The following is a 27,246-nucleotide window of genomic DNA, read 5'->3' on the forward strand; positions in this document are numbered from 1 at the left end:
ATCTTCAACTGAATGAAAACATGGAGTTCTCAAGACATAAATTGGGTAGAAGAATCTCATCCATATCTTATAAATTTTTAAAACAAAATAATTTATTTGACTTCATTAAACTCCAACAGTATAAGTTGTACTCATTTATAAAGTCTGGGAGATAATTAAAGCTAAATGTTAAATCCAGTATAAAAGTTTACTCATTCACCAAATATTAAGACCTTAATGATGGGAATCCAGAATTATCTAAGACTATTTTTCTCTTAGTGATGTACTGTGTACATAAATATTTTAAGCTAAGTTTAATTATACAATAGTAGTTCTTGAGCCTTTTTAAAACTCTGCAATTACATCTTAATTGCAAAGAGAATATTAAATACAGTTTTAAAAATCACTCCGAATTTCTACATTAAGTTAATTTGCTTACTGCAAAATTTTAGGAGAGGAGGTGGCTTGTCTTGATATTTTTTCCATAGTTAACACTTAGCTGTTCACATTGACAGTAAATTCAAATAAAACAGAGTATTTGAATATCTTTTTTTTCAGGAATTTTTTTCTGTATTTTTGTCTAGGAATAAGATTCTGTTTCTTTTAAATAATTTTTACCACACCAGAATGTAATCTCAAAGATAAAATTATTGCTTTGTTGTAATTTTAAAAGTAAACTTTTACGGTTGAATCAGAATAGTAATATAATAGAAAAATTAGTTTGAATACTTATTTTTTAAAAAGAAGTGAAGATAATCAAATTAATCGTCCTATTAAAAGTATCAAATTATACGACTGCTTAATTTAATGTAAACTAGATGCTTTTATATGTACTTTTATATCAGTGACAGATATAGTCTCTGCCCTCATGGAGTTTACAGTTTAGTCAATGGTATATTGAAATAAATAGGTATTTTTAAAATAAATTTATTTAAAATAACTGTTTAAATTATAATAAATATACTTTTACGGTAACTTAATAATGATACATTGAAATTCACGCTAAGAAGAAGTAAAAAAGTGTAGTGATAGAAAATAAAAGGAGGGAAACCTCACTTAGATGGGATGATCAGAGAAGGCCACTCGAAGGAGTAACATTTCACCAGGGACATGAAAGATGAATAAAACAAAACAAAAGCTTTTTTGCCAGGTGGAGGTTTTGAGAATTATATTCAGCAGAAATGACCACCTTACAGGCAGTATTCACCAATCAAGAACTCTCAGACTAAAACTTCATTAGTACATAAATAACCTGATTTAGTGACTTCAAAATCCAACTTCAGATATCGGTTCTTTTTTATTTTAAATAATGACTTTTTTTTTTTTTTTTGCCTTTCCCTACTGAGTCAAATTTCAAGGCTGTAGGTTTTAGCACGTAAATCTGTTCTAGATGAATTCTTTATTTTAATTTTATAGCATAAAAATTTAGGGCAGAGAAGAAATCAAAAAGAAAGTCAGGTTTCTAATTTGAGATATGGGTAAATGATGTTATTAACTATACTAAGGAATAAAAGAGAAAAAGCAAAGGAGAGTTGTTAATACATTTTGGTTTTGAATGTTTTCAATCTAAGAGATGTATAAGACATCCCAGGAATGATATCTAGCACAAAATTAGAACACAAGTTGAGTTTGACATTGTTATTGTTACTGCATCTTAGATGGGATATTTATAATTTAGTACATATTACTGTTAGCCAAACCCCATAGAAATCCCCCTTCCATGTTTCAGATTAGGCATACCATCTGTCATGTGTAGAAATATATGTGCGAATATTTTTCTTTACATCGGAAATACAATAGAGTTTTAAAAGATGAGCACTAGAAAGAGCACTTGACTTGATAATAGAAGACCTGGATTCAAATGCTGACTTTTCTACTTAATTACTACACTGCATTAGAGCAACTTGCTCAACTTCTCTGAGCTTTTTGTCTATGATGAAGCTGGTAATCCTTGCCTCCCCAACAGCGTTATTAATCTATTAAATAAGTCTTTGCCTGGTTCTGGGAAAGCAGTGGTGAGCAAATAACATTGTTCTTGGCTTTACAAACAGATAAAACAGGCAACTATAAATTATAACAAAGTATAATAAGTGCTATGATTTATCAGCAGGAGTACAGAATACTCTGGGAATAACCATCAGAAACACTTACCCTAGTCTTTGTGAAAACACAGATGGGTTAAATAACCAAATTATGATTAAAAACTAACAGTTCCAACCTTTCCCTCTGTAGCTTTTTATCATGGGGCAGCATTTAAGATGAAAACTTTCTGTCCATTTGTATGTATGCATCTATTCCTGTTAGGTCAACAACTATGATATTAAACATTATTTTGAATTCATGTTTTTTATTCTCACTGCAATATAATATCCTAGATTATGCTTTGATCCTATAAGATTCTCCAGCTATAGTGAGAACACGATCTGTAAAACATACCAAGTTTGGATTTCCTTTTCAGTACACTCATCACAATCTAACAAGGACAGCAAGGTGTTATCTTTTCTAAACAGTTCTTCATAGAATGACATTGTCTCCAGCAAAATTTATTTGCTGAAATGAAACAATATTTTTCTGTATATGGAGAAAGTCGTTTCTCTTTCATATCAGATATTTTCTTTTAATGAAATCTGACTGAAATGACAAGTGATTTTCACTTCTCTTGCTTGAGAACACAGTGAAGTATATTTTAAGAACAAACTTGGGATTTTAGTCTTTCATTGCCCTAAGTAAAGTAGTGCCTAAGCCAAAAAAGTCAAATAGTATGTAGATTCTATGAATGAGCAATATCTAGAGGACTCAAGTTCTAAAATGGTGATAGTCTCCCAAAAATGGTTTGCTAAAAGAATAATTCTGTAACAAACTGCGTTTTACAGTGAGTATGATCCACAACTTAAATGAGTTCTGATTTTCAATTATGAAAGGCAGCAGCACCTCTATTAGAATCAAGAGGCTGTTGTAGAGAATAATGACCAGAACAAAAAAGAAAAAAAATTCCAAACTTCCAATCAATTCACCATTCCCTATAGATGTTATTAAAATAGAGAATTTTTTACAAAAACCAATTCAATTTTCCTTTTATTCCCTAGGCATCTGAAGTTTGACTAAAATAAATAAATGAATAAATGTAATCTCTTGTCACATATTCCCTTGTACCTCAAAGGTTAGAATAGAATTTTGTGCCCAGACTAACCAGCAAGTTCTTTTTTTTCCTCTTAAGAAGAAAATATAAATTCTCCCTGTCTAATTAAACTAAAGTTTATAAAATAATTAAAATGTATATATTGAAATATCTTTAGGTAGTATGTGTTCATTTAATAATTAGTAATAATGTCTAATCTTATATTCAAACAAAATGCAGAATTATGAGTTCTCTCTAGGCTTCTGTTATTGTCCTTTGAGCAAAAGAATTTATATTACTCTGGTTAAAGAATATTTTCTTAATGTTTTTAATGTGTATGTCTGAAAGGCAGTGTGATTTCCTTTACATATAAAAATGGCATTATTTGATCCAGTATCAGGGTAATATTTTCTTTGAGATTTTTTTCCTAGTGATGTTAGTTTTTACAGACTATTCCATATTATCACCACTTTCCTTTGTGAACATCAGAGTAATTGTGTAATATGGCTAGTTCATTGGTTCCCAGGTCTCTGGAGAATGTCATGAAATTTCTAAAATTCTAGCCTAGATCAAGGCAATAACTGAGGCCTGCAAATGATTTTCCACTATTTTTGAGAGCCTAAATAAAATCAGTAAGACTACACTAAACATCAAGTTTCTTTGCTTTTGTCTGAAGTCATGTCAACAATGCTATATCAACAACTGATCAGCAGTTAATGACATTGTAGAAATGTATGAGTTCTACATGTGGAGTCAACAAACACCAAAAAGGTTGGGAAACACTGAATTAATAACATTAATTAATTTAATAAAATACATCCTCTGGACATAAAAATGTAAGTCTTTTTGTGTTCAAAGTTAACTGTCCCATGGGGGCGTTGGTTATTGAGCAATAATATTCTCAACGTATTGGTCAGATCCAGCAGTTCTCAAACTTAATGGTCTCAGGATCCCTTTACACACTTAAAAATTATTAAGGACCTCAAATAGCTTGTTTATGTGAGTTATAGCTGGTGATATTTACTGCACTGAAAATTAAAACTTAGAAATTTTTTTAATGTTTATTTATTTGCTTCAAAATGTGAATAATAAGGCCTTTCTATGTTAATATAAATAATACTGCTATGGGAAAAATAATATTTTCCAAAATTTAAAAAATCTGAAAAGGATGGCATTGTTTTACTTTTTTTATATTCATTTTGATGTCTGGTTTAGTAGAAGGCAGCTAGATTCTCACATCTGCTTCTGTACTCAATCTGTTGCGATATGTTATTTTGGTTGAAGAATATGAAGAAACAAATCCAACCTCACAGATCCGTAGTTAGAAAAGAAAGGACTATCTTAATAACATTTTCTTATAATTGTGGATATTCTTTGACACTACATGAAAATTCTTCAGTTGGTAGTCTATTAAAAGTTAGTTGAAGCATAGGGCTTCCCTGGTGGCTCAGTGGTTGAGAGTCCGCCTGCCGATGCAGGGGACACGGGTTCATGCCCCGGTCTGGGAGGATCCCACATGCCGCTGAGCAGCTGGGCCTGTGAGCCATGGCCACTGAGCCTGCGCGTCCGGAGCCTGTGCTCCGCAACGGGAGAGGCCACAACAGTGAGAGGCCCGCGTACCGCAAAAAAAAAAAAAAAAAAAAGTTAGTTGAAGCGTAGAATCTAAAACCCTGTCAAGGACATTTTCATACTCCTATGTACTAAAATCCGTTGGACACACTACTGTATACAAAATAAACAAGGATCTACTCTATAGCACAGGGAACTGTGTTCAATATCTTATAATAACCTATAATGGAAAAGAATCTGAGAAAGAATAGATATATATAGATATATATATATATATAACTGAATCACTTTGCTATACACCTGAAACTAATACAACATTGTAAATCAACTATACTTCAATAAAAAGTTGTTTGTTCTGGGAAAAAAAAATCCATTGGTCTGTCCTGAACGTTTAATGGATCTTATATATAGGTATGATTTTGTAACATATTTTTTGATCACATGGAGAATATAAGTTCTTCCAAGTGTTGACTATATCCAAAATCATTTTAATTAATATAACCACCAAGCTCATTAAAAACGCCTTGGAAGCATTGGAAGCTCTCAAGCTCGTGGTGATATACATTTTCCACAGTTCTAATTTTTGCTTAAAACGTAGAGTTTCTTCTTTGGCAAAAAAAAAAAAAAAACAAATCCTGTCTGTTTTCCATGAATTGACAGTCTCATTTCATTCATTTTCAAGAAAATGTCTACCAGACATCTAAGTCTGAAGAGTCATAGTTTGTCAGACATTGTTTCAAGTAAAAATGTTGTTCTGTGCAAAACCTGGCTAGTTCAGCTTGCAACTCAAACTATTGCCTAAGTACTTTAACCTGAGGCAACTGTCATTCTTTGTTATGCAGCAGAAGTGTTTTATTTCATACTTTCCATTTTGTCACACTCAAGGGACAAGTTTTAATTAAATTGAGTTAGTATTTACTGTTTCATTGAGGGAAGTGTTCAACTGTTAGTACATAGTGGTGAATAATACAATAACTATTCACACTATTTGGATCCACTGCCTTGATTTTTTACTATAGTACCAGCCCACCATTGCTTTTGTACTATCAGTGCAAATGTCAACATAGTGTAAGAGACAAATAATGTCTTAGTATTACTATTAAAATAATTTGGCCTTGTGGGCCCCTGAAAGGACCTCAGGGACCCTCACAGGTCTGTGGACCACACTTAAAGAACTGCTAGTATAATCAAATGAGCAGAGTGGTTTATGTTTCTTGGAAACATCCTGGGTCAAAATTACGTGTGTTCTCTTTTTCACTTAGACCATGTTACAGTGGTAGTCTCATTCCAGAGCTCTTATTCTTTAGGGAAATGACCACTGGTACCATGCTTAATATAAATGATTCACTCTTGACACTGATCCAGATTCATTCTAGGACAGGGAACAGAGTTTCTCCTCCCTGATTCAAAATAATAGAAGACTTCACAAAGTCTTTTGAACATACAACCAGAAAATGTAATTCCCAGCTAACTTTACTCATTTCCAATGTGATACTACTTCTATATTTGTATAGTAACTAATGTTTCCCTAGGATCTCCTTTCTACTTATAGGTGCACAGAGAGCCCTCTTTTAAGTCATAACCTAGTTGATGGAAGATAATTTTATTAAGAATATCTTTAGGGATGACTTCTCTTTTTATAACTAGTTTGGAACATTTAAAATTGGTGAGATTTTAAATAAAAATACAATTTTCAGCTATTCTAAAAAAATCAGATTGACATTACTGGGCCAGCACGACATATATCAGTACTCAGCTGGCATTCTTTATACCCTCCAGCCTACTTTACTTATTTGCATTAAATGCCTGGCTCCTATAGACTTTTGAGTAACTGATTTCTACTCACATTCTTATTGTCTAGTTTCTCCTCATTTATAACAGCATATTTATTTTTCTATTTATTCTAGTTTGATAGCAAACAGATTTTTGAGACTTCAAAAAAAGGATTGTTTTCATATCGTTTCTAACGAGCAGAGACACTATCCAGTATGGTAAATTAGTTGTTCACATTTTGAAGAAAACTAAAATCAAATAGTAATAATATATTTTAGCTATGAATTTTGAGTTTACAAATTATTTTAAATGGTTGTTCTTTGACATTCTGCTAAATATACAGGATTTTACATTGATTTCTGTTTTTCATTCATCTGATTAAGTGTCCCCTCTACCTTTATGTACAATGAAAATTGAAAATGGAATTCCCCCCATCCTTTTCTTATTATTTAATGCTCACAGAGTTATATTTATCATTGAAACTAAGAATAACTTAACTGTGAAGTGTACAGTCGCCACTTTGAAATCTGAGTTACAAAAGAAATTTGATTAGCTAGCCTGAGAAGATATAGCTAACCAGAAATTATTAGCTATAAAGTTAACAGTTTTATAGTTTAGACAGTCTATAAGTGGCATGGTCTTTTTTTTTATTAAAAATAATAATATACATGCTCATTTTAGAAAATTAATATAAGCAAAAAAAAAAGAGTTCCTGTAAGACTGCCTTTAATAAATAACAACTGTTAAAACTTTGCTTATATCATTCTGGGTTTTTTTCCTATGCATTCAAATACTTTATATAAATGAATCATGATGGCAAGGCAGTGATTAAGAGCTCTGGTTCCAGAGTCTCTAGGCTTAGCAATGAATCTCAGCTTTATCACTTGCTAGATGTGTGGCTTTCAGAACGTTGCTTCAACTCTATAACCTTAATCATCTGTAAAATGAAAAATAATAATACTATTTGCCTCATAGGGTTGTTTTAAAATTTAAATTTTTAAATGCATATACATCACTTACTACAGTGTTTGAAATATAAGAAACGATCACTAAATGTTAGCTATTGTTATGAAACTATATTTTAACCTATCTCATTCATTTAGTAACATTCTTTCTATGTCATGTACATCTTTACATTTTTTAAATTATCTTCTACAACATTAATATCAATTATTGTTCACTATTCAAATTTGTGGGTATAGCATAGTTTTTTTCACCAGTCCCTATTTTGCATATTTTAATTGTTACCTATTTCCTAGTTTTAAATATAATGTTGTGATAGTCTTCTGGAAGTGAAGTGTTTTAGAATCTTCTCTTAATTAAACTTAGCAACTTGTATTAATTCTACCTTTGTTGAAAATATATGCCAAACTTTTAGGCCCATGGTTCCCATAATTCATATGGATATCAGGAAGAGATCATTTTTGCATCCTCATGAATTCAATTTAATGATATTCTGGAAGGAGCAATCTTTAGCATTTGCCTTTGACAGATTTACTGACAGATATTTAAAAAATTATGGATCCAAAGTTGTTTGAAAAGTCAACAGTATTGAGTATGTAAAAGTATTGCACTATCAGGCACCAAATATTGAGTATCAGCCCTAGTCTGCCACTTTATAGCTTTGTTAGAACTAGTAGACATCAGTTTCTATATCTGTAACATCATGACACTAAATTAAGTAGCCTCTAAAGTCCCTTCTAGACCTATAATTCTGTTCCTTTGCAATAAGTTTCTACACTGACTGAATAAATATTATCATTCTCTTTAGCCCTTCTCTCTGATATTATGTTAATATCCAATTAATGTAAAATAATTTACATTTATTTATTTCAGCTTTTGCATTTCATGCTACTACATAAAGTTAAAGATTATGAAGTGAAAACGTTCTAACTTCGTTTAAGATCTTTCTCATTTAGGTCAAGCTTTGTCTCTGTTAAGTGGAATATTGATTTCTCTTGGTATTCACTAGCATTTTGTTTAAGTTATAGGATGACAGGGAAGTGAGAACTGTAGAAATACAAGGAATAGTGAAATTAAGAATACTAGCTTTCAGTTAATTTAATATCTTTGATTCCTATAAACTTCTTTTTAAAGGTTTGGGGTATGTTTTGTGTAAAAGCAGCTCAACAAAAATAATCTGTGCCATCATTATTTCACCAGCAGAATTGATAAGATATAGCCATTATTCAAATCTATATAGTTAACGGGCCATGTCTCATTCATGACTTTAATAGACAGCATATACCAAACTAAATTATTTCCTAGATCTTTATATTTTTAAATGATACATATTCTAGAATTGGCCATGTATTTTCTTGCCCCGAACTTCAGGATTATCTCCTCTCCCTTTTCATCCTACTTTCATTAAAGACAAAACACACATTAAATTTAGAAATTCATTCAATGAATATTTTTAGTACATATTATGTCAAGTACTGTGCTAGGTTTTGGGAATATAGCAATGCATAGACTTACTAACCATGACCTCAAGGATCTTATAGTGGAGCAGATGTGAAAAAGAAAAAAAAAAAATTACAACAAATCTATCAAAGCTTTGATAGCCTAAAAGAGCTCTTCTAATCTTATAGTGGAAAAAAAAAGAAATAAAATGAGTAAAGGGCAGGAATAGCCATTTCATAAAAAGAATTAAATTCAGGAAATAAATAATGTGGGGAAAAAATGTACCCTCACAGAAATCTGTTAAAAATTTTGTAGTCAAATTGATAACTATTTTTAAATTATAATCATCCATGCTATAATGAGCAGTGACATGAATATTCCTAGTCACACTAGTAGGAATATAAATTTGTATAACCTTGCAAGCAAACTATATATATATATAAATTTTTTATGTTTTAACCAATCATATTATTTCCAGAAATTTTTCAATGGAAGTTATCAAAGAGGACATGAAAGACTTATGTACAAGATTATTTATCACAGCATTATTCATATTCATGAAAAATTAGAACCAACCTTAATGTCTATGGTTAAATAACTTTTATAATAATATGTATATATATATATGAGTTATTTATATAACCTAAAAAATCATATCTTTAAGAATATTTAATGACATAGGAAAATGCTCAAAATAAAATATGTAGTTTTAAAAAGTAGTAAACAAAATTGCATAGGGATTAAATTACAGGTTATTTTATAATCTATATTTTTTTAAACCAGAAAAATATAAGTTTTTGTTGGTTTGTTTTGTTATGTAGACAGGCTCTGGTATAAACAGAGTTACAAACACAAACAAATAGTCGGCTTTATGAAGATTTGCCATTAATCTGAAAAGCAGGCAAAAGACATCCATCCTCGTCATTACCAGATCCTTATATGCAGGCTAAGCCATTCTAAATCTTGCTGGATAGAAAATTATATTTCAATGGAAGTTTGAAAATAAACTTTTTTCTATCTCCTACACAAATAATAAATAATTCTTTAAAATATACTATTCAAAACTTATCTATTTCAAAATGCCTAATAACTTTTTTATACCATACCTGTGATGGGCTTCATTATTTCTTTTTAGACAGATACAAAACTTGGGGAAAAAGACCATGGATTGAATTATTCTCTGGCTAGTGGGCAGGAAATAACTTGCTTAAAAGTCTAATTTTGTATAGATTGTATTATTTTGGAATCAAAGCTATTATAGAAACTTAGGGATCAAAATTATAAATGTACAATAAAATATAAATAAATATTTGAAATGTTAATAAACCATTAGAAATTGGAGCCTTTAAAATAAAGGATTTCCTAAGTATAAAAATTTTTCATAAGTGGGTGGGGCAGTTGGTAGAGCTGTGACTTAATACCAAGATTCTAATTTTTGACTTAATTCTTCATTATTCTTTGCAGTATTTCCTTGAACTTCTCTATCCTTTTATTGGTTTGCCTTTCTCCAGAAATGCATTAGAGTATTTATTTTTTCCCGACACACTTATAGAATTATTGCTTCTCTTACTTTCATTTCTTTCTTTCCTCTTTTTTACTTTGCCTTAATAAATCACAAATGAAACAGAATTGTTTTACAATGAAACACCAGTTTTACTGGAAGGGCTGAAATATAGTGAATTGAAATATTAACCAGATCCCCAAAAGAATTTCTTTATTTACAAGAGTTTGTTTAAATTTTGAGTTCTCAAGTAAAACTTTTTTTAAAACCTCCTTCTCCAGTCACAACTACCAGAAGCAATCTATAGCTGTACCAATATGTACTGAGTGATATTGGTTGGAAGAGAAACAATTTCTAAAAAAAAAAGTTTTCTTTCCTGTCATTGATACCCATACTTTAAAAAAGAAACTGGCATAATAAAATAGGATTAAAAATGTCTGTCTCTCAGGGTAGTTCTGAATGTAAGTTAGATAATTCTAAAAATAAAACAATTCAATCCCTGGGACAAACAAACAGAAATTTTTTTTTAATCTATACAATCTTAATCTAAATCAATACAAAATATATCAGGGGAGAAAAAGGGGAAATCTACATTAGTCATTCTATAATGAGAGCCCAAATTTAATGAAGAGACCTGAGAGCCAGAGAATTTAATATAAGCTATGCTTTTTTTATTGATATGTCTCCAGATAGCTAATGGACCTCTCTAAGACCTGCATTCTCTCATCAATAAAACAAACACACAAAATATATAACCTTTTCTCACAGTTCTTCACCAAACATCTTGCAGCTAAAGAGATGTGTTAATGCATACATCCAGTGATATGGGTGCCTATCTTAAGTGGCTTCTACAACCCCCAAATTCCTTGAAGTTTCATATTTTATTTCAAAAATCAATGTAAAGTTGGGTTTCTACTCCAAAATCTTGTTTTTGACTTTAAAAAATATTACACCTACAACTACTTATTATTGGCAAGAGAGATGAGGGTGAGATGGGGTAATTTTCTGCTTTGTTAATAATGGAAATAATATTACAGTGAGCTCAGTTTTGGAGAACTGAGCTAAATCAAAGGGAATCAACAATCCGTATTGTGTTAGCATCCAGGCAATTTCTTTTGTTGCATGATATATCTAAAATTCAAGCTCTTATTTTAAAAAGTGAATACAAATAGCAGTCATTTCACTACTTTAGTGACCACATCCTGGTAATTAATTCCTGAGGACAGATTACCCAGTAATTAATTCCTGAAGAAATATTCCCAGAATGTTGCAAAACAGGTGATATAGTGCAATCTTTTCAGACAATTTTTAATGGATATCTTGTTAAATATATTTAGGCTGAGAAGCTGAATAGAAGATTGAAATGATTTTGATCCTCCGATTTATGTCTTAACAATCTCAGTAAAAATATTTACATAAAAGGATTTCTTCAGGGTACAAAAATCATTAGTTATAATATTTTTTGTTTTGCAGGTAACATTTTAGCTTTCATATATCATTATTATAAACTAATAATCTCAACCAACCTGTAATCCCTGCAATTCTTTACATCCAATTCTCAAACTTCATTTATATTGCAGTGATCTTATATGTAGTATAAACATTTGCAGTTTAGCCTCTCTTAGTTATTGATACAGAATGTTTATAGCCTCATAGAAAAATATGTATAAAATTAGCTAACAATGTGAGGCTTTTATAATTATCATGAAGAGTAAAGTTCATTTTGTGCAAATGCTAATCTTTTGTGATTTCTTTTAAATTCTAATAAAAGAAAAATAGTAATCAGATATCTGGATTAGCTGTGAATTTCTTTTATTTTTACTACTCCATCATAATTGATGATTAAGGGTTGACTAGCATAAATGAGAGCATTATGTCTTAAAATCTATCGATTTGACTTTTCTCTACAACTCAAATTTTAGTATATGTGACAAATCTTTTTCATATTCTTTCTGAAGTTTTTCAATATTAGGGATAATTACCTGTATCAGGAGCCACAAAAAATCACATGACACTTGATTTACAACCACTCGTGGCTTTGATAACCACATTGGTTTTCTAAAGTCTTCCTGTTACGATAGTTAAGGATTCACAAAATCAGATTTAAATACAGAAAATTGGTGTCAAGCATTGACAGATGAGCTGTCTGCTCCTAAAAGTCTTTGTGTAAATTGGTATATAGTCTGTTTTTCATGTTCAGAGTTCAATGGTGATTGTCTTTTCTTATATTTCATTCTTTAAGCTTCTGTACTTGCACTTGCATTTGGAATTGAAATGATTTAGGAAAAATTCCATTCATACATTAATGTGGTAACATAAAATTTCTTCCATAAATGAGATAGATAGACAAACAGACACACAGGGACATGTATACATATACATCCTGCTTTTGATATAAAGATGTTCTCTGAAATCAAAGAAAATAACATAAGAAAATGACTAAATAATATGAACTCACTGTCCATCCAGAGGCCCTTTCTTATAGACTGTTTCCATTCTAATTAGTATCCACTGTTTCTAAATTTAAGAACTCTGTTCAACCAAGAAGGGTAAGAATCAGTGATTATCTTTAGGGTTCAATATTTAATTAATGTTGAAGAATTAGTAAAAACTGTATCAAGTAAAACCAAAAGTTGACAGAATTCTTATGGATCAAGATGCTTTTTCTCAAAGTGAAAATCCAATTTTCTCAGTATTATTCCTAAGCAATCTACTTATGCTATCAGAGATGTCCTAAAAGGGATAAGACAATCTATAGCCTGTCTCCAGAAACTATAATTTTGTAGCACGGTCAGATTTCTTATTTTTCCTGAGGACTTTAACGCTGGGAATTTGGCATCAAATTGATACTTCATCACTTGTCTCCTAACACAAGCAAGAGAATCACAACTAACTTGAGCTATGCTGGTCTGAATGGAGACCGTCATTCTGCACATGTAGGAATGCATAATGTAAAAGCACTTGGTCTGAAGCTTCCTTCCAGTCTCCCCCCTACTCTTTTTTTAGTTTGACTTCCTCTTTAACCAAAATATTATTGTTACAGCTCTATTAAAAAGCAAAGGGATTTCTAGTTTATACCTAATCTAATAAAACACTTTGGGTTTAGAATCTTCCTTTTCTCATTTACACAGTGAGGTGAAACAAATTTTTAAAATAGCAGTTTTACTTTTCTTTTTTTCCTATCTTACCCAAAAGGAAAAAATAACTGAAATAACTGAAAGCTTTGAGGGAGTAAATGTATCTAACTTTGGTCTGGCATTAAAATTTTCTGGTTGGGCAGCACAATTGTTTAATTGGGAATCTCAGTGACAGCTGAACAACCTCAATGCTTGGGTTAACAAGCAGAGGAGCTTCATTCTGTCACCTGTCAAGAATGATGCTTGTCAGGACTGATCTTTCCACTTAAGGAACACTCGTGTTTCTAGTCATAGCACTGATGTTTTCTGATATTACAATGGAATAGACACTAAAGGAGACAAAGTTTTCTGCACAGGTATATTTGTAATTCTTTGTTTTTCGTAAGCCAAATGCAAATGTAACACTACTCCAGATACTGCTTCATGAGAAGTCCCCAAGATAACCAAAAGTAAGTGCCCATTTCCTCATCTTAGGAATAGTGTCATAACAAAGACTGAATTCTAGTGACCAACCTATCTGCAGAGCATGTCATATAGCCTCTGGGTTAGTTAACTCCTTGGCTTGGCCTCCTAAGATGTATCTCAAAGAGTCAATTGATGTTTTTGCATGTATTATTTACTAATGTTTAGAAAAATTTTTAAGTTCACTTTTTCTTTATTCTGTCTTTTTTACCCATCTTCCCTCATTGTAGCAAATTAGACGGCCGGATGAAAGCAAAGGAGTTGCTAGTAGAGTTGGATCCCTCAAAGTAAATATGTTTCTAACATTTTTTGGCAAGATTTCGTCTATAGCCTACACTTCTTCCTTTTTGGAGGGTGGTGGGAGGAAGGGGGCTTTTTCCATTTTTCACCATCCCATTTTGTTTTATTTTAATATTTTTATTGGCTGTTGGGTCATATTTTTTTTGTTTGTTTCAGCTACACATAGAGCAACCAGCTGAAGGCAAGCTGCCAAATAACTAGCTTTGAGTGGCACCACAAACAAGAGAAAGGGCAACTGCCTCATTACGGGTGCCTGTAATTTGGGGTTCTAGAGTAAACCGTTCCTCTGATTGATGTCACTGACTATGTGTTAAGTTCCTGTTACACAGAGAACTAATATTTATTTTCAGAATGTTATATCCCCTTTTTACTTTTTTTTGTTAAATGTTATTTTAGTGTCATTACCATTTGTAGTTCATTCCAGAAAATAATTATTATGAGTTAATAACATGTATTTATATATATATATATATATATATATATATATCTTAAGAATTAGAGAGAAAAGGAATTTCATATGATGCTAGCTAGTATAGGGGCTCACATATAGCTAATAGTAAACACTCTTAATCCCCTTTGTTTTATTTGTTAAAAGTTAAAAAATTTATATAACAATCAACAGAAACTGATATATATATATAAATGTTTGCCCATTTGTGTATGTGACCTACTAATACACCACTTAAAGATTTCTGATCTAATGGTCCCATTTGGTAGTTGTTAAATATCAATTTGGTCAATTTATCTTGGGCACTCGATACTCTAACATTTAATCACAATGAAAGGTAAATAAATTATCACCCTTAAGAGACATAGACATAGCCAATTAATCACTTTTAATGCTGCCACCATAAATGCAAGTTAGAATATTTGCTGAATTTTAAAAATATGCAGAGAAATCTCCCTCAATATTAACCACTTCTTCTATCTCAGTCCCATTTGTCCTTACAGCAATAGTAACTGCTAAATTAATCAAAATGACATAATTCACTGTACTGGGATGTCCCAAAATTCAATAACTACTTTGAGGCTAATATTAAGTCATTTAAAAATTTTACACACCTCCAATTTATTTCCATTTAACAATTTATGAAGCACTAATTTCTGCACTCTTTCCTCTCCTTGCCTCTTCTGCCTTCTTAATTTTACTTTTTGTTGTTTATTTATCTGTGTGTGCACACACATGAGTGCACATGGATGAGGGTGTGTCTGTATGTTTGTGTCCTTTATTCCAAACAAGCCATCTTCTCTGTTCTCTAACACTGCTATATACTGGGTAGCATTTTGTTGTTGTTGTTATTTCACTAAGAATAATCAGAGGGGATGGGAAGTGTCGATTATATACCTATTGCAAAAGCGAGGCAAGCTAAAATTATTTAGTCAGAAAAATATGACTTTATGTGTCTTGATATATCAGTAGCATTCCTCACTGTCTACCTGTGAGGTATCATATTTTAATTTTTTAAGGGGAGATAAATCCATTATTGTTGAGACTATGGATTATGACTCAGATTCAAGGGAAAAGGTGCAGTTTGACATAACTTTTTGGAAATGACTGATAGTGAAATAGAAATAAAATGGCATCCATACTGCAGCACCATCTGTTATAAACTGGATTGTGTGTGCGAGTACACGTGTGTTTATCTATCTCGAAGTTCAGCTTTTGGATGTGTAGAACTTCAAGTTGTAATTGTATGTTTATTGTTTTTAAGTGTATATACAATATGATTATGTATATACATATAAATATGTATAAGAACAAAATATACATTTTAGGATTCAATCAGTTTATTTGAATATGGATGCAGCCTTAAATCAAAAAGTGTGTTTGGGAAAGAAAGGCAAATTTCATAATTTTAAATGTCTTTATTCCATATTTCTACAAAATAGAAAATTTTAAAGTGAATCTCTAGGGGTTTATAAGGATAGTTAAGGTATTTATTTTCTCTAACACTTTGGGGAGAAAAGAGGCTTTAATTAAAATAAAATATTCTCTTCCTACTCACAGTTTATTGAGCATGTATTCTTGCGCTATACAAAGCTCTTTGATGTTTTGAAACGTTTGCCAAAGGCAGTGAGAAATGTATAACGCTATGATCTTATTTTTAAAAGGAAAAAGGAAAACTGAAAAGAGACCAAGTTGCTTTTTCAATTCATTTTCTGATGTTTACATGTAGCTCCATCGAAAGCTGGAGGAGCTCAGAGATCACCTAGAAGGCAATGTGAAAGGATACTCTCTCAGAGTAAATGTACGATTTCACCCGGTGATTTTTTTTTTTTTTCCTAAACTTCTGCTGACTGGTAATTCCAAATCTGATTGGTTTGTCCTCTCATCTCCATCTTTTTTACTTTCTGTCTCTTTTCTCCCTATCTCTTTCTTTCTTTTCTAACTGCAGCTTCATGCTCACATTTATGAAAGAAAGATTAAATTGGCATAGAAGACCTTTAAGCCACACTAACATTGCATTTGATATAATAGCATTCTGGCTCCAATGCAAATTAAAACCTTTTTTTTTTTTTTTTTCCAAAATCTGTGTTTCTTATACAATTGTATAATTTTCTGACGATCTTTTCATGAGACTTCATTTGGAGCTTTTCCATTTACTGTGTCTTCTGTCCCTTGTTGGATGTGTCAGCAGGATTATAAATTATGGTCCGGATCCAAGTGATAGAGGCTTGATGTTTCAGTTTCAGTTATCAAGGAAAATATTCAGTGTTACAGTCTCATTATAGGTAATCTGGCAAGTAGATACATCTATTCTGAGTTAATAGACTTCTCTTAACTCAGACTCTTTGGGAATAACTATAAGATATCATTTTTTGTCTAAAAATAAGAAAATTAGGCAGTAAGAATCTTCACTATGAACACTATTATGTAACATCTTACAAATACTTGAGATAATGGCTAGTATACCCTGGACAACACTGAAGGAGAACAATACCTTATAGCCACTCAATACTGTACATATGTCATATAGGCATACTAACAATAGTATTTTTTGTGACTGATAGGTCAGACTCAGAATGCTTGGTCCTTCTCCTGAGTATATCTTTTCAAGATAAATGGAATTAAAATCTCTAAAATGGTACATGGTATAAATATGGTAGAAGAAAAGCTAAAATATTACAGTAAATAATTTCTGGCTCTATTTAACCTTGACCTCCTATTTCTGAGGCTTTGAAAAAAAAGTTCCTATGAAACTTAGCCCTGATTTACTTCTCCCAAGATTATTGTCATACATTTAATTCATATTGCTATAATAATTTTGTTTTGAAGGATAGAATAAAAAATAATAGTGCTATGATAATTCTCTGGTTTCTCAGCTTTGTTTTTAATTATATACTATGTGTATTTTGTATATCTCTTCATTAAATTTCTATTTACTAAAGTTCAAAGTTTTTTATTAATATCAGTCATTAAATTCTGATAGCTAAACAGAAAAGGAAATTAATACATGTCTCATTTTTCTACTTATTTCTTTTGAGCCAGTCCTTCTTTTCAGTTATATTCTTAGAGAATTTGAAAAATTACCTACAGTCATCCCCAGAATCTATCCCACTGTTTTAAAAAAAAATAAAAAAGATTAGTATGAATTTTATGATTAAATTAGTCTAGATATATCTGGATATCATTCTAGAAACTCCTAAAAAGATTCTGATAATGTATGTGTTTAGTGCCATACTCTTCCCTAACCAGTCATAAAAAATGATATTATTTTTCTTTCAGTGAAATCAAGACCAGAAAGTTGAGACTTGCTAAGATCTATATGGTAGGGAGTTTGTGTTAGATTAGGGTTAAATTGAAATCTCTGTGCTTTGGAAATTGGTTTTCTCATGCCACTCTTCAATTTCTTTTTTTCAATACCTGTACTGCATGGTGGAGTACATAATAACTAGTCTCAGTGTCTTCATCTTTTGTTTCATTTCACTGGGTCACACTTTGTTCTGATTACCTTTCTTCTAAAAAGATTGAATATAAGGTGTATCCTTCTAAGACGCCTGTTAACTAGAAAAGTACAGAAAAACAAAAAATATATTGTCAAAAGGCAAATAATAGTATTTTCTCTACAGAGTTCAGCTAGGAAAAGACACAAATCAAAATCTTAGCTGAATGTTCAGTGTCTCTCCTTCCCTTTAATTCTTATTGCCCCAGAATGCCTTAAACTATGCCTTGTATATTAAAAATTGTTGCTTAGAAGCAGAATAAAGTTATTCTAAGTACCATACGCTATATAAGCAGATTTCGTTTCTAAAATGAGATAAATTGGCATATAGTGACCGTTCCATTTTGTGAAAATTTATTGTAGGTGTCCACACAGAAAGCAAGTATATGAATGCCTTTTAATTCATTGAACATCGCTAAATATTTCAATAAGATGAAAGGTTCAGAACCATGTTGCCACTTAAATATCTTATTTAATAGTTGAAGAAGGTGAGACATCATTCAGAAGTTTGGGATAAGGATTTAATTAAATTATTCATTTTTCAATTGGTATCATCTAAATGATGTATTATTTTTTAGAGGAAAGAACCCTGCATTTTTATTTATTACTTATAATCAATGATATAAAGTAGACTTGTATTAGGAGGTAATTTTTAGAACAGTATTAAATTTTATTTATTTCTCATATGAAAACATAATTTTTAATTTTACATGGACTCTTCTATAGCAAAAAGTAGGATGCATTCGATTCTTGAATTCTAAGTTAAGAATGTATCATCTTTTTCTGTACTTTATACAAAACGGAAGTATTCTGAACCCTAAATGAGTTTTTAGTAATTTTAATAATAATAAAATTATCATCTTGTACCTAAACAGAGTTTGCCTAATTTAACTACTGCAAAAATAGCTACAAATCCTTAGATTGATAATGTGTTGAGAATAATGACTGAAGAATAAAACCACATAAAGGAAGAAATTAATTTTCCATGTAATCTAATGCATGAATCTAGTAAGAAGTATATAAATCAGACAGAGAAAGACAAATACTGTATGATATCACTTATATGTGGAATCTAAAAAATACACCAAACCTAGTGAGTACAACAAAAAAGAAGCCAACTCACAGATATAGAGAACAAACTAATGGTTACAAGTGGGGAAAGGGAAGGGGAAGGGGCAACCTAGGGGTCAGGGATTAAAAGGTACAAACTATTACATATAAAGCTACAAGGATATATTGTACAACACAGGGAATATAGTCAATAATTTATAATAGCTGTAAATGGAGTGTAACCTTTAATATTATGGCTCACTATACTGTTACACCTATATTTACATAGTATTGTACATCAACTATACTTCAATAAAAAAGTAATTAATTAAAAAGTAATGCAGACAGATGATAATTGGAAAACATAAGATAATGCAAATGAATTCCTTTAAGTAATGTACATCAAGGTAAATTTATAAAATTGAAGTTAATTCATTAAAGAGCAATAGGGCCCTGGGAAGCTTGAATGTTAAAACATTCAGAAAAAAAGTAGATAAGTACTGATGAAATAAAGACAAAAAGAAAAGAAAGGAGAGGAATAAAAATACCTCAAAGCCACAAATTTTTTATTTTCACTCAGTCTATGTAATACGATGATACATTTCCATTCAGCTACAAATATATACAGGTAGGTTTGGGGTAATCAAATATGTTAATTTTTTAAGGCTCTAACAAACAGTAAAAGGGAAGGTGACTTATGAAGACAGATTATTGGCACATAAGTGAACTAAGGAGAAAGGAGATGAAGTAGAAGGAATATGATAATTATAAGTACCTGCTATGCTAACACAAAAAAAGGGATGGTATTATCTGAAGTGGAAAAAGTTAAGGGAGGAGTTATCACTTGACTATATTTTTATTAAGTTTAAGAAAAATGTTTGAATCAAGCCAGAAAGTAATATCTTTTGAAGTGTAGTTTTTAAATGTTTAATAATTTCCTGAGTGCCAAAATAAGACTGGTATGAAATGGAGTAATATAAATAATGAATTAGATGGTTGTGATTTTATGTCTTTCAAGATCAGTGTCTTCATTCCAGCTTTAGTGCTAAACTAACTCATCTTATATTGTTGATGAATTGTCTTCAGGTTTTTTGCACTTTTTTATTCACTAAATTAATGCTATAACTCAGGGGTCAGCAAACTACAGCCCTTGGACTAAATCCTGTTTCTCTTTTGTGGGCCCATGAGCTAGGAATAATTTTTGCACTTTTAAATGATGTGGGGGAAATCAAAAGAATATCATTTTGTAACATGTGGAAAATTATATGAAATTCAAATTTCAGTGTCCCAAAAATAAAGTTTTATTGAAACACAGCCACACTCTTTCATTTGCATATAATCTGTGGTTGCTTTTGCAGTACAACAGCAGTTGAATAGTTAGAACAAAGACCATATGGCACATAAAGCCTAAAATATTTACTATCTGACTGTTTACAGAAAAAGTTTGCTGACACCTGCTAAAACTGGTTAGTGTGTCAAGGCGACATTGACAAAGAAATTATTATAACAGAGATTATGTGAAATTATCATCATTTTACAAACTGAGAAAAGGAGAGCTGCTTATTTTTTCTGAGGATGGTTTCGGATCATTCTGCATGGAAGCATGCACTTAAAAGAGTTGATCCCCTGAAATTTTCTACCTTTATGTTTTTATTCTTCCTTTTTACACTTTATTCTGTGCTTTTCACATGCCAAGCACGCATACATGCACACAAGGTAAACTCAGTATGGAATTACATTAAACCCTTCAAATATAGAACTATCATATGGATAAAGTATCGATTATAAATTCCTCTTCTTTGGGGAGCCCCTTATAGAGATTTAAAGATAAATTCCACTCTTGCTCTTTAAACTTATTTAAAATGTATTTTTAGAGTATTTTTGCTGTACACATTGTATTTTTCTGTTTATTACTTCCTTGCATCTTAATAAAGATATTTCCCCTGAAAACCACGATCAGCTTTTGATTTTTGCTAAATTTCCTACTTGACCTCACCTAAAATCATACCTTCTATAGGAAATTTCATACAACTAAAGAAAGACACCCTGAAGTGATCAAGTAATACATCATATCTTAATATAGCACTTAAAAATCTGAAAGTGTCTACATTGAATCAGCCTACTTTGATTGAGGTGAGAAAGAACCACCGGAACATTAGTCCTTAGAGGAATAATCTTTTGGTAGCTTTTAAATGAGTAAACATCAATTTGTTTATGTACTCTACTTTCTTTAAGCAAATTTCAATGTTTTTTGGTTCTTGTATGTAGAACATTGAGCCTCCTGAGTCTTCCTTGTTTGACATTTTGGCATTTACTCATATTAATAATATGTGTTTATTTACTATTTAATATATAACATGTAACATCCTGAGTATCTTGGTAGATAATGTTTTGTAATATGACCAGATTACAATAATGGTGAAGATGACAGTAAATCAATTTTAAGAATATCTCTTTGGAAAACAGGCTAATTTTGCTCTTTCACTTTATAGAATTCACTTAACATGTAAAGTTAATTAATGCAATTCTGAAGTTTCAGTTCTACTGAAAAATAACAAAGATCTTTCTTCTGCTTTGAACCATCTATTACTTATAAAATCACCTGCAGTAGCCTAAGACAGCATTTGGAGTGGAAGTGACACATCTGTGAGGTGTTTAATGCTTACGGTGCTTCTCAGAATTGACATTAAGACAATAGGGTACTAGTAAAAGATCTCCTTGACAAGTAAATTTCCCTAGTAATTGAAAATGGAGAAGTGAGGGGGGAAAAAGACAAGACTCTCAAACTATTTTGAAAGATAAAGTTTTTCAGTTTTATGGGTATAGTTATAGGAACAGAACAAACATGCAGAGGAAGGCTTTCTTAAAACTAGTATCCCGCTAAAGAAAATCAGATATGTATGTGGTTGAAAGAAAGATTTAGTTTCTTAATATGTATAGAATTGATCATATTTTAGAAACTACCTCATAGTAACTCATTAAGTGGCAGTGATACATTTTATCACAAATCTTTGTGATGGTAAGTGTAAAACCTTCTGAATATTATTTCACACAATTCAGTTTTTGAGGATAAAAGAAAAAGATTTTGTATATTCACTTATTCAGTAAGCCCTTATTGAGTGCCTACTATATTCTGCTCTGCTGGGTGCTGGAAATACACTTAAAGAACAGATCAGGTAATAAGGACATTTCTGATTTCTCCACTGTGCAATCTTCTTCTTTACCTTATTTCCCTACCCTAACTTTGTATTTTGGAACTTCCTGAAGAATTTGTAACTAGAAAATGCATGCTAGAATATTTAGCTCACATGGCATTCTGACAACATAATGAAAGAAGAGGCCACAAAATTGAGTGTGGCAGTGTGACAACCTAGAAAGTAAGAACAGGCCAGGAAATTATCAAATGAAAGTCATGAAGATTAAACATGGTTTTAAGTATAAAATAGTTATCGCAAAAAAATCAATGAAACATTCTGATAAAAGACAGATCTGGAGAAGAGTTTTGTGGTTAAGTTTTTTAAATATCTTTTTGGTGTTGCTACTGGCTTATTTGTTTAGATTCAGTAATACTGAATGGATTCAGTAATGAGAATGGAATAGTAGGAACAGGAAATTAGAATCAGAATACTGATGCCCTCAGTATTGGTGCCCTCTTTAAAGAGTAACATGAAAATGTACAATAGAGTCATTCTATAAATAATCTCACATGTAGTTTGCTAGTGTTAAGACAGTGAGATCAGTGTGGTACCATAGGAAAAAGTGACCAGTGTTCCACTTCCCTGTTAACCTTAAATGAGCGTCTTCTGAACAAGATCATACCAGATTCTGATCTGGGGAGCCATCTCCATCTTGGATTTTTTTTTTAAGCCAGGTATTTTTTTATCACACAGTTCTCCTCAAATAGTATGAACCTTGAGATTTCAAGCTCAAGTGTCTCTTTATAAGGCTGTTTCATTATCTGGCAAATGTGTTGGTGATGGAGCCTTCTAAACTTCCGAGACCCTTACTGTGCTATCATTTCCTCTTTAACAGTGTTTTCTTTTCCCCACTGCAAAACCAGGCTCGGCTTCCCTCGTGCTCATCTACCTATAGTGTATCTGAGGTATACTTTGCACGTGTTTTCTTACATGGTCAACAACATGCTCGCCCTCACCATTTTTCTTATTTTATTTTCCTTTTGCCTTAATTTATTTTGCCTTGCACTTTGCACTTGGCTGAAAGAGATGAAGGTACCAAAGGGGAAAAGTTAGCTGTTTTATGGGGAAATTTCTATATTTTCATACAGCACTTTTTTCTGAGTAACTTTTTTTTGGCAGTCACTGTATCATATTGAAATGGTTAAAGCCCAAACAGCCAACTTAATTGTTGCCACCACCTTAATTCCATAAAGATTTCTTTGAACTGGGTAATTTGTTGTTAAACTCATGTTGGCTAACGACAAAGATTCCAGTTTGCAGAGCTGTATAGGTCTGTCTCTGGTAGCTGAAGATTTACATTAAATTAGTAACAATCCTGTCCCATTAACCATAGACAGAGGAAAGCCTCCAAATTGATTATTAAATGAAAATTTAATATGATTCCCCTATTTTTACGTAAAATAGAAGATTCACTCCCTTTTAAAGAACTGATTAGGTTACTCAGGAAAATAGTCTCCTTGATACTTGTATAAGATTCTTAAAATCTAGAAAAGCTTACCACTCATGAGATTCATGTTCTTTTAACAGAATACTTTACATCAACTTTGACCTATGTTATTTGCCTTTTCAGGGGTTTAATTTCTTATTCTTACTGTGTTAAACCATAGCATAAGTGGGTTTTCTGGTTGTGTAAACCAGAGTCCCTGAAATATCACTAACAGGCTCTGAATATCCTTTAAGTCTACTGTTCAAAGCAGGGGCACTATTGAATAGCTAAGAGAAAAGAGTGTATGTACCTCAAAATATGACTAGTAAATAACAGGACTTTAATAGCCTGTGAATTTTAAGATCTTAATTTTTTACTTTACAGACATATTTCTACACATATTTACTTTGTGCAGGCTACTTTAGCTACTATGTACAGGCCAGTATTGTCAGCTTAATTCTGATCATAGAAATATTATCTCTGAATTTCATGCAAAAAAACAGAAAGATGGCACTGTCTAAAATACCAGGTAAATGTATGTAGAACCACAGGCAGAATATCATCTTCTGACTTTAAAACTTTATAAAAAACCTTGAAAGGAATAGCATTGCTAAACCTGTAGCTTCACAAAGTTGAACTTATTGAGTCAATAGAATTAAAGCCATTTTCTTTAATTTTTTCCTTTGCAAGTTGCAGCTGTTACAAATTTTTTTTTTCCTCTTAAAACTGATTTTGTGGAGAATTGATTTCTTCTTGAAATGTGTGTTTGTAGGGAGAAACAAAGTAATGAAAGGGAAATGAATTAACTCGTGATATTAGCAAAGACTTTTGAAAGAGAAGATTGGTATCATCTCATCACCGCATTTTCCACAGGTCTTTTCTTAATACCCCAGGATTATGATTCCCAGTGTAAAAAATATATAACGCATTCCTTTCTGCCACTTCATCCAGGCAATTCTCCATTTCCCATGAGAGTTTTTAAGAAGTTTACCATTGGCATCATCTCCAATCACAGCCTACAGCAACCATCAGGGTATTACTTTCTCTGTGACAGCATGTTTGCAGGAGGGCTCTCAGGTTGGAATGTGGAACTGGTTTCTGGGGAGTCGGGATTGTGGCCTTTTCTCCATAGCACTCAGCTCTTAAATGAACTCTGGCTTCACCTGGGTTTGTTTCTTTCATTGTGACACGTGAGCTTTATTTACTTGTCATGAAGTGTGTTTCTCCTTTTGTCATTTGTGGTAGGGTTTCTATATTTTATACTCAGTGCCACATTTCTGTGGACTCCATAGGTGGTGTTTATGTTTAATTTATGAAGCTGTAATGACCAATACAGTGAAGAACTCCTTAGGGAATCTAACATTCATGATGTCCTCTTTACAGAAATAACCTTGCATAATTGTTTCCTGTTTCATTTTAAATTGGTAAATGATTGTTTCACAAAATTTAGACTATAAGCCTCAACAGTTAGAATTTCAAGGAATGTTCTCATGTTTCTATTTTTCATATGGAAGCTTCTTGTTGTTATTTATTTTATAGCATCACTATGGAAGTAGCTAAACCTTCCATGTTTGGCTTCTCTTCTTTCCCTCACATTTGCATCATTTTCATTTATCTCCACTGCTGAAGAAATAAATTCTCCAATCCCTGATGTAGCGCACTGATTTTACCAATTTCATGTCACTATCTTCTGTGACGTTCATGAAACCAAAATAATAAGCCTTGTTCAAAAATTAATCTATCCATGAGATGTACAAAAACAAGATCATTTCTAACCTTACCTGGCTCAGCAAATGTTACTCCACGTAGTTGACAGCCCCTTTGTAAAAAATACAATTCTCTTACTATGTGACAAGCTCTGTGTTTGACATCTTATTTATCTTATCTCAGTCTTCACTACAGCTCTGTTTGGAGAAGATATTATTATCATCCTCATTTTGCAGATGAGGAAACTGAAGCTCAAAGAGGTTAGAGGGCTTCCCTGGTGGCGCAGTGGTTGAGAGTCCGCCTGCCGACGCAGGGGACACGGGTCACGGGTTCATGCCCCGGTCCAGGAAGATCCCACATGCCACGGAGCGGCTGGGCCCGTGAGCCATGGTCACTGAGCCTGTGCATCCGGAGCCTGTGCTCCGCAACGGGAGAGGCCACAACAGTGAGAGGCCCGTGTACTGCAAAAAAAAAAAAAAAAAAAGGAGGTTAGATACCTTGCCCAAAGTCGTAAAATCTGCCAAGTGAGTAACAGAACATTGTTTTGTCTTAAAAACCATGCTTTTCACTTTTCAGGAGTTATTAAAAGTCGTCAGCTCTCTGAATGGCATGTGTTTTCACAGTATGTATTTACCTGGTTCAGGTTGATTATATAGTTTTGGATTTTATCTTATGAAAGGATACAGGTATTTCTATAAGATATTAAACTTTAATTCAAGGAAATATTAGAAAGACATTCCTTTGTGTAATTTATTATTCTTATTTTTCTCATATTTAGTCATTTAATAAATATTTATTGATCACCTACTATGCCTTACTTAAATATAATCTTCTAGCTATTCCTTGATCTTTGGAATTGGCTTCACATTTAGAATGTGTAAAATATTATGAATGTAATGAGATCAATGGCTCAGGTTGTACACTATTCATCCCTTCAAGCCAAGTTAAAAAAAAAGCTGGGGGTTGGGGAAACAGAGGAACTCACCTTCCAGAACTCTAACTTATCTTCAACTTTGTTCCAACAGTGTTCATTTTTTAAAATCCTTTGAAAAAATTGCTTCAGAATTCCCTTAGCTTAAACCAAAGCCAGAAATAGTACTATCTTTTGGTAGAAATAGTGTTCTTTCTGACTTATTTGAAAAGCTGGAGTATATACTAGATATGTCTTTTATGATTTGTAACAGTATCTAAACCAAAAAAAAAAAAAATTAATAAACATTGAACCTTTTGAAACCTTGTTTTTAATGTCTTAGATTTCCCAGTAGCAAGATTGATTTAGATAATTTGAGATTTTGAAGCTAAATTCATTTTTCCTGTTCAGTGGACAGAGACTGAAACTTAATTATATTTTTACTTAATGCTTAAGGACCTTTAGGGGACTTCCCTGGAGGTCTGTACTTCCACTGCAGGGGTCACCGGTTCGATCCCTGGTTGGGGAACTAAGATCCCAAACACAGTGTGGCCAAAAAAAAAAAAAAAAAAGAACTTTTAAAGAAAAGGAGGCATTTTTAAGTTGTAACATGCAAAACAGTTGCTATTTGAACTCTTTTTTTTTTTTTTTTTTTTTTTTTTTTTTTGCGGTATGTGGGCCTCTCACTGTTGTAGCCTCTCCCATTGCAGAGCACAGGCTCTGGACACGCAGGCTCAACGGCCATGGCTCATGGGCCAAGCCGCTCCGCA

General features: G+C 32.0%; 1 protein-coding gene across 9 annotated transcripts in view; it reads left to right on the plus strand.

Annotated features, from left to right (window-relative positions):
* GPHN (gephyrin) overlaps positions 1 to 27,246 on the plus strand; it is a gene marked incomplete at both ends in the record, with an annotated part of 652,555 nt that overhangs the window by 426,570 nt on the left and 198,739 nt on the right. For 3 of the 9 annotated variants that reach the window (XM_079700388.1, XM_079700387.1, XM_079700391.1), the window contains one exon: positions 14,173 to 14,229. The exons of 3 other annotated variants lie outside the window; for them this stretch is intronic. In XM_079700388.1, coding sequence (XP_079556514.1) covers positions 14,173 to 14,229 — 57 coding nt within the window. Of the gene's footprint in view, positions 1 to 14,172; positions 14,230 to 16,419; positions 16,492 to 23,296; positions 23,339 to 27,246 lie in introns of all 9 variants that reach the window. 3 more of the 9 variants (XM_079700385.1, XM_079700389.1, XM_079700390.1) reach the window with 3 other exon arrangements.

This window comes from Hyperoodon ampullatus (genome assembly GCF_949752795.1).
Source record: "Hyperoodon ampullatus genome assembly, chromosome: 3".
Lineage (NCBI taxonomy): Eukaryota > Metazoa > Chordata > Mammalia > Artiodactyla > Ziphiidae > Hyperoodon > Hyperoodon ampullatus.